The 9,183-nt window shown below is 34.9% G+C and overlaps 1 protein-coding gene across 3 annotated transcripts in view; it reads right to left on the bottom strand.

Annotated features, from left to right (window-relative positions):
• Positions 1 to 1,327: 1,327 nt before the first annotated feature.
• Positions 1,328 to 9,183, bottom strand: part of LOC113806109 (GTPase Era, mitochondrial) — an 8,536-nt gene continuing 680 nt past the window's right edge. For all 3 annotated transcript variants that reach the window (XM_027357222.2, XM_027357224.2, XM_027357223.2), the window contains exons 2-8: positions 8,974 to 9,099; positions 8,451 to 8,632; positions 7,954 to 8,078; positions 7,659 to 7,833; positions 5,940 to 6,380; positions 5,620 to 5,749; positions 1,328 to 5,393 (exon numbers count right to left, since the gene is read on the bottom strand). In XM_027357222.2, the coding sequence (XP_027213023.2) occupies positions 5,206 to 5,393; positions 5,620 to 5,749; positions 5,940 to 6,380; positions 7,659 to 7,833; positions 7,954 to 8,078; positions 8,451 to 8,632; positions 8,974 to 9,058 (1,326 nt within the window). In that variant the 5' untranslated portion in view covers positions 9,059 to 9,099 and the 3' untranslated portion in view covers positions 1,328 to 5,205. The remainder of the gene's footprint in view (positions 5,394 to 5,619; positions 5,750 to 5,939; positions 6,381 to 7,658; positions 7,834 to 7,953; positions 8,079 to 8,450; positions 8,633 to 8,973; positions 9,100 to 9,183) is intronic.

Raw genomic sequence — 9,183 nt, 5'->3', positions numbered from 1 at the left:
CCCTTCTTGACCTGAAAGGTGGCCCACGTTCAAACAACCTGGACATAGTTAGGAAAGGGGGGGGGGGAGGAAGGGGATGATTTAGATTCGCTAGGCAAAGCAAGGAGTGAGTGTTCGGCTATGTTTCAGTCCCATCTTATCGAGGCTAGTGTCTGCACCCCCCCTCTCTCCCTCTCACTCACTCTTCCCCCCCCCTCTCTCTCACACAAACATACACACTGTGGGTAAAATTTGTGGGTATAAATAATGCATCGTCTCAGATAGCGCCTCTTGGGCTACCAAACATTAATAAATGCCTTTGGCCGCAAAACTTCGAGGGTAATGGGTTGTAAAGGTATAGGTATCGATTCCCTTGTTTTCCTTTTATTTCGTTTGGGTGTCTCCTACGAACCACGACCTCCAGTCGCGTTCATGAATCGCGAAGCACGGTTTGGTTGGGGTCAACGAGTGTGATGGGCCACTTGGCTTCGACCCTCGCAATTATATACTTACAGAAAGTATTGTCTATTATATCAGCATTGTTACTCTTGAGATACAAATTGATTTAAAGTGCATCGTCAGTCAACCTAATTTATTATATTATTTCCGAAACTGTTGAAAATGATTGATGTGAAGTGAAAAGCAATGAATGTGTGCAGCGGTGCATTAATATAATGATGGTGAGGTATATAGGAAGCAGGTGCGAAACTTATACTATTAACATATCTTTTAGTATCAATTTATTAATTGACAGTCTTTAGGCCTGGGTAGATTGGGCACTTCCCAGCAAACCCCTTTCCCGGTTAACGCTTGCTCACTCACCCCGCGAAAGTCCGAGTCAAGCTTCATTTTACCCAAGGCTAAGGGGATATTCCCTCAACCTTAACTATACGCTTTTATTTGTCGTGTCAGCGGCTGGTGCCCAAAACGTTGTCTGTGTTTCCCCTCCATACTATTCAAGAAATCCATTGCTTTCGATATCCGCCTTTTACATATTAATTTCGTTACTTTGACAATTAAATAATTGTAAATATTTGGAAATATAATGGCGTATGAACTGTCCTATGTTCTTTTCCAAAGAACACATCAAAAGTTTACCATTATCCAAATAGTGGATCCAGGTGATATAAGACAGAGAAGTCAGGGAGTAGCTGCTTAGGATAATGCAGAGCCATATATTAATATACATCCTTCATATATGAATGAAGGATATTTCCGTCTGACGAATATTAATATGAATACAGTTCCAACAATGTTATATATATATATATATATATATATATATATATATATATATATATATATATATATATGAAATATGATAAGGAATTGAAATAAAACGATGTGGTAAGATTTCTTGACAATCATTTTCGAAAGAATAAACGATAATTTATTTCTAAAGGCAGGTTTCCAATATATCCACCAATTTAACAACTAAACAGGAATAAAAGCGATCCCTCTCTCTCTCTCTCTCTCTCTTTCCATGTATATTACAGTAATTTTTGCTCTTCTTCGCCTGATTTCCGTACTTTCCCACCTCCTCACATTCGAACGACCCTAAATATGCCCTAGTTGTTTGAACGCGGGCCTCCTTTCAAGGCAAGAAGGGCATGATCTTACCAAGCCCAGGACTGGCGAGGCGTCACCGCTCTTGTTGCTGGCTGTACATCATGGCTGTATAAGGCAGTTGGATGTTAAACTGATGTCTTATAATGCGTTTAATATACTTCAAAGCTCTAAGTAGCGGCTGGAAATATAATACTGTAAAAATGTAACACAAAGTGAAATTTAAGAAACCCTTGTAATAGTCACACTCCTGTATGAACTTATGAACGTGGTTTTGGCTCAGAAAAATATATGAAAAAAATTATTTTTCTTGAAGAATTAGAGGATATTTAGATATGAGATATTATTACAGGAAACTTTTGGTCGGGCTTTAATTACTCAACTTTATCCAGAACTGGAACCATCAGTGAATAGCCCTGAATGACTAATACTCTAACGGATGATATGCAGTTTCAGGGCATGATAAAATATGGTTAATTGACTTGTTTTCCTGGCGGTGGCTCAGCCCTACATTAACCAATATAACCATATGCTTAGAATAACAGGGGAAAGGGGAAACAACAAATCATAGTTATAGCCCCCCAAAAAAAACAAAAAAAATCATAAAATGACCATATTTTTATCATTTGTGCTTTATCATGTGACAGTCAACCAGATTCGTAGGCCATGACTTCATCTAGCACATCAGATATGCCAAAGGGCCACCATTGAAGAGGCTAAAAATTCACAACTGAAAGAGCCTCGAGCCACCACTGTAAAGGCCATGAAGACCCCACTGGAAGGGCTGGAGAGGCACCATAGAAAGGGCCAATGGAGAAACATGGCAAGGAGGCATTAGTGTAAGGGCTGTGGGAACACCACTGAACATTCTGTTAAAGCACCAATGGAACAGCCATGGGAACACCACTGGAAGTTGTGGGGACTCTATTGGAAGGGCAATGAGTACACTAATACAAGGGTTGTGGAGACACCAAAGGATGGTAGAGGCACCAGTGACAGGGCTTATGTGGGCACTACTGGATGGATCTATTTCATCTTTACTAATTGACATAAAGAGATACTTCATTTGTGATTAAACAGTGCGTCTCCAAGAACTTGAATCAAATGTGTAAATTTTAGGTGCTGAAAATGCTAACGGACTGCCATTCATATGTATTGGTAATACCTGGTCTCAGTTTTTCTCATGCTGTTACAAACTATGCCAAATGTTTGTTCAAGTATGCTTAATGTAACACTCTAGTGAAACATTGTCATGAAAGCATCCATGAGAAACACAAAGACCAATTGCTCTTCAACTTAATAAGGTAGAGGACTAATTGCTAACTCCAAGTGAGTTTTTAGTCCACTCTTCATATATGAAATGTCATTAAAATAAAGATCTAATAAAATGTACCAGATGAACTGTACTTCTGTACCATATAAAGCAAAACCAAGGGCACAGTTAACTTCACCAGCATTAAGAATGATTCAGCAACTGTTCCAAAGAAGACGAGAAGTACTTTATTACGCTGATGGTAAACTTTGAATTGAAGTCAGCCATTGAAATTAATATTTGATATATCAAAATCTCAACAGGAAGAATATTTCTTATTTACCTACAATGTTTGATAAATAACTCAATAATAAATTTCAGTAAACAGTTCCTGATCCAAAGAAATGTAAGTTACACAACAAAGTTACAGGACTATCAACTGCTGTTTTCAATCTGAAAAGGATGTCTAACCTCCAACCTATCCACCAAATTATATCCTAATTACAAGTAACTATGATCCCTGATTACAAAATGCACTTACTTTGCTATGTGTAGTTCTACTACAATGTATTTTTTCTCTCAAGTGCTATCATTTGGAATGAAATTATGGTCCACAAACATGCTACCTCTGATAAGCTGAACTTTTAATCCAATACAGAATGCTGCTAAAAGACAACTAGACTGTTTCTTTTTATCAAGGTTCTAATGCAGAAATGCAGTTTCTGGTGCTAATACAAACATGCTTCAGCAAGGACTCAAATACACCTCCAAATATATAAAATTACAAGAATAAAGGTAACATCTAACTGAACTGTTTAAGATACAGTCAAAATAATTTCCATATTGAAGGGGACCATCTGGTCATTTTCGGCAAAAAGTTGCCCGTCTTGCCGAATTAAAGGCCAACCTGCTATATTTAAGGTGGTAGCAGCCACTTTCAATGTGCACCGAAATATGATTTTTTTCCCTACCTTAGAAAATCAGCAATTGTGACGTAATGTTTAAATATAATGAAAAATGAATTATTTTCTGAAAGCGTATAAAATTTCACATAATATGAGATCAACCTGCAATTTTTCGGAAGAATCTAAAAATTCTGGGAAGCATTCAAAAAACAATAATGATTTTTTGTATACATATAAATAAGAATGATGTGCTGTTCATATGGAGTATTTTCTTTTCTATATGTTTGGATCATATTTCGTCAGTTTCATTAAAATCTGTTCATAACTTTTTGAGTTCGAAAAACATTCTTGGATCCGAATCATGATCCAGATCACCACCAAAGTGTCATGGTGTCTAAGTTAAGCTTAAAACACACCTCTGGTAAAAATCTTATTAAAATCTGTTCTTAAGTGTTTCAATTATCCTGCAAACAATTCAAGAAACAGCAAACAAACAAGCAAACGGAGGTATCAATACATATAAAAATAAGGTCATGTAATACATGGAAATGATCTGTATATACTTATATATCTTGTATACATCGTTTTACACCACCCTGTATTTGAATATCTCTATTTCACGGGAGTGTTGGTGTGAAAGGTGAGTGTTCCATCCTACAAAGTTGAAAGGCCTGGGACCCTCGCTTTAATAACATGTCCGCGCGGTCACTTCTCTCACGTCCCGTCCCGGTGTGATATTCGCTGGCATGAAGAACGATCATATTTCAGACCAGTAATATGTTGTAAAACCTAATTAGAGCAACCTTAAAGGGAAATAATAGATAATCATATCATATACAACTATTTCATATATGATTTGTTATCCATAATGTAAAAAAAATTAAGAGGAAAAAAAAAATCTGTACACTATACTTTTATGCATAGAACATGCATTTTCAGTCAGAAATGAATGTAATATGGCTTATTTTGTAGCTGAGTAGTAGATCTATTGCATGATAAAATCAAGATTTGTAATATTTTCATGTGCTTCTTGTAAAAGTGACATATATAAAAAAGGCCCTTTCATGTCATCAGTTCTTGAGCTTCTAATACAGTATCAAACTCTTAAGAAACAAGGATAAAGTCAATTTTATTACAGTTACTGAAACTACTAAAACAAACATTTCCTAAGTATAACATGATATAACTGTAGATGGATTAACACAATTATAAACTTCTCAGGTATTTCAATGTTTCAATATACAAGTAACAATGTAATTTTCTTTTATTTACATATGTGGGATTTACTATTTTCACTAAACAAATATATATAAATCCCAACAATAAATATATATACAGAATTATGAACAATATTTTGAATTACAAACATTTCTTATTATTATAAAATAACTCAATTTTAAAATAATACTGCAAAAAGGAAATAAATAAAAAAACAAATATCAGATCAAATTAAAGAATGCAAATTTCTGAACTTTCAGAACATCAAACTCCAGGATATTTTCACTATTTTCTCTTGAGCGTAGGATCATACACAACATTCAATCTCAGTTTCACCTCATTGCAGAAGGTATTGCGCAGATCCTGCTCTGCATCCTGTGCAATGGGGATAACGCTCTTGCCACCACTGCCTATGATGAACCGGGCAAGACCTTGCCTCTTGCACCCAATTTGAATTGTGATATACAGGATCTCTGATGGCATATAAGGGTAACATTATTTGGCATATAATAAAGATGTAATGTATAATGCAATAACATTATTCCACATGTAATAGATAACATGCATGACGTATAAAGGGAGGGAGGGTAAATAATGCTTAAGAAAGAATGGAGCAATAGAGACCATAGGAAAAAAAAGGAAAGATGAGAAGGAAGCCTAATATTCATTTCATTTTAAAACTTTTCTTTGACAACATACCTTCTTCTGAGAGGTCCCAGTGCTCTACTGTGAACTTGAGGTTATATGGGATTTCATTCTTGAAAGCATCTAGGAACTTTTCTCTTACTGTCATCAAGGCAATATCTTGGGGGTTTTGGTCTGTCAACATCTATTGGAAATTTCAAAAAGTTTATTATATCTATTCTTTACATGGTGTTGACCTACTATATTTTCTTCTACTCTCAGACATAAAAGGAACAAGCATTTAGTGTATAATACTCAAAAGGCAAAATTCATATTACATAACACTTTAATAATTTCACACTTTGATGCAAAATGATGGCACAAAAATTACTTACCTGAGAACTGAAGATCCATGGAGCTTCATAGGCCTTGTGATAGAAGAAATCCTGCAAGTCGTCCACCCCTAGGCTAGAAAGGGCAGATACCATGAAGACTTCCTCGAACAAGGGCCATCCAGTCCGGTTCTCAATAAAGGCATTAATTTCCTGTTCTGTCAATCTAACTTTCCCTTCCATAACATCTTGCTCACTTATCTGACTGATATCTCTTGGGAGACCAATCTGACCAGTTACCAAAGTATTTCCTTTTTTTTTTAGTTTGTCTTCTGTACTTGTTTCTACACTCTGCAGTGTTTTTTTAGTTTTTCTCAAAAGTTTCTCCTTACTGAGTGGAACATCTTTCTTCTTCTCTACATGTGACCTATTGCCACCTACAATGCCTTCTGTAATAATTCGAGTTATATCTAGCAAGCGCTGTTTATGCTTGACTAGATCAACCTGAAAAGATAAAAAACAAGCTTCATATGTAATTCATGCATCATTTTGTTGAACATTGTAATTAGACCCAAAAATTTTAAAAATCTATCAAATCATAAAAAAGAGCTACAGTAATAGATGGTAACTTTTAGTTTTTTTTTTAAGTTGGGTGAGTTTTCCATCAAACAGAGAAAACAGCAATATTAAAGCACATGTATTACCCTATATATGGTTGAATTAAAAAATGAAATTGAAAGAAGGACTAAGATAGAATTAAGAATAAACTTAAAAGCAAGTTGAAATAATTATGATACATAGGCTAAAGTAAAGTGATACAGTATTATGAAAGAAAGACTAATTTATGTTCATATTAAGAATATACTGAGAAGTCATGTATTTAAGGCATAATGTATTACAATTAGGCATATGAAGCTTGCGCAGACTGCTGATTTTTTTTTTCTCACGCTCCAGGTCTAAAAATGATAATGGGATGCATCAGAGCTTTGATAAGGGTGTCATGAGTGTAGAAAGGTTAGGGAACCTGTTTAGGAAAAAGTAAGTTCAAGAGATGTGAGCTATGGGATGATAAGATTGGATTAAGAAGCATGATGATAATTCAAGCAATCAGGAGTAAATCAACATAAAACATTAAGAGGTATATCAATTTTAGGCAATATCATCTGATGTTGGTTCTAGATTCTAGGGTGTTTAAGACAGCATAGGCTAGTATTCACTACTATAAAGTTAAACTTAAGAATGTAGGGATTAACCCATTCACAACATGATTTCCCTGTGTCACACCAAGCCTTGCTCCTGGCTTTATGTTCAGTGAGCCACTCATTTGAAAAAATTAGTAGCATGCGATACATACATTTCACCTGCTGGCTATGCCCTTAGCTGTATTATAAATGAAGGTTTAGGAAATGATGTTAAAAGGAGGCCTTAAGTCTACTTTTAATGTTCTGTTTCCCCTCAAGGCCAGTCACAGCCAAACAAGTAAACAACTGTTTAGTGTGAACAACTTAGAGCAAGCTCAGCCATGATGAGTGATAGCTTTGCAATAATGTGAAAGGACTTCACATGTCACATGTGATATCAGTGACAAAGACTTAAATGAAATAAGGTAATGTTTAATAGGTTTATACATACCCTTTATCTGAACATGATGTTTTTGAACTCAGAGTAATGTTACAAATATGCTAAAGATTTCCAAGTAACAAAAAACAAATGGGTATCAATTCATACTATCAAATAAATTGAAAGATACTCAAATTAAGCTTTAATAGATGAACAGATTACCTTGTTTAAGATTAGAATACTTGGTGTTGTGGGATATAGTGCTAAAAGCCGCAATACTCTGGGATGCAAACTATTGCAGGTATACTTGTTGGAGACATCATGGATCACTGCCATCACATCAGCTTCATGAAGTGATATTTCTGCCTCTCTTAATAAAGAGCGATTTAGACTGTGCCTGTTAAAACAAGGGAGAATCACAAATACAAAAACAATTTATATACATATATGTATATATATCTGAATACTTAAAGTTTAAGCTTCATTCTCTAAAAGACAAAAAATTAATGCCACTCACTTGCTGACTTCCTGTGGGGTGACTAAACCAGGAGTGTCCAAAAACACCATCTGGGTTGACTCTACATTGTGCACAGCCCGAGCACTGACTTCAGTTGTGTGAACTTTGGATGAAACACTACACACCTGAAATAATGTGAGATTTTAGCACTAAACATTGTATACATAAAGAGAATAAAGCAAGAAAAGTCAAAGTCCCCTTTACAGAAAATGAACAACTGATGCAAACAGTGAACATGTCTCTTCAATAATAGCAATAATTACAAAAATATATAAATACATGAGTAAAAAAATACCAGCACAATAAAATGAACAAAATAAAATAAGATGAGGTAGACATTATAAATCAAATGTGAAATTATGTCAGGACTGACAGGCCAGTATGGTATACAAAGCACAGTGATACATTTCACTTGTAAATAAAGTAAAGTAAATATTTGCATGTCATTCAAGACAATGACTATGTACACAAAGAAAACAAACACTGCTTTCACTCACTTTCCTGCCAACGAGACTGTTGATAAGAGTACTTTTGCCACAGTTGGGCACACCCACAATAGCTATTTTCAGAAGTCGTGAATTAGGAGGTGAATCCACTCTTTCTCCCAGCATTAAGCTCATCTCATCCAGAGTGCGAGGAATGCCTCTCTTGTACATAGCATCCCACACATTTTCATTTCCTAGAATAAATTTCTAATCAATATATATAACTAATACCATAAAGGGGTAATACTATATAAAAATGTTTGTCTCATAAATTGTTGGATTCCAGAAAGATTCATCTACAGTAACTTATACTTCTCTTTATATATTTCTCAAAATCAAAGTGCATGTATCTTCCTTATATATATATACATATCTTTATTAGTATACTCAGTGAATCAGTTGCTCAAGGAAAAATGGATTCTGACTACTTTTGTTGGTATCAAAAAAATAACAATAACATACAGAAACATTTATTCTCTTTATTTTCCGAAATAATGTCAAACCTGACACTGAAATACAGAAATAGGTGTCTTACCTGAGGGTAATGATGATCTGGCAACAGCATTGAAACGATGGAAACTTCTTACACAAAAGTGCCACATGGTTCTTGGTATTACCATCTTATGAAGTGAGAGTTACTATTTGGTTCAGAAGATATTCACTGGAGAAAAAGCAAAATGAAAATAGTATAAAGACAAGGTAAAAATTACAGAATATATAGTTTCGGTAATTTTCTAAATTCTGT

Source organism: Penaeus vannamei, chromosome 16 (genome assembly GCF_042767895.1).
Source record: "Penaeus vannamei isolate JL-2024 chromosome 16, ASM4276789v1, whole genome shotgun sequence".
NCBI lineage: Eukaryota > Metazoa > Arthropoda > Malacostraca > Decapoda > Penaeidae > Penaeus > Penaeus vannamei.
This window is presented reverse-complemented; position numbering and strand designations above follow the sequence as displayed.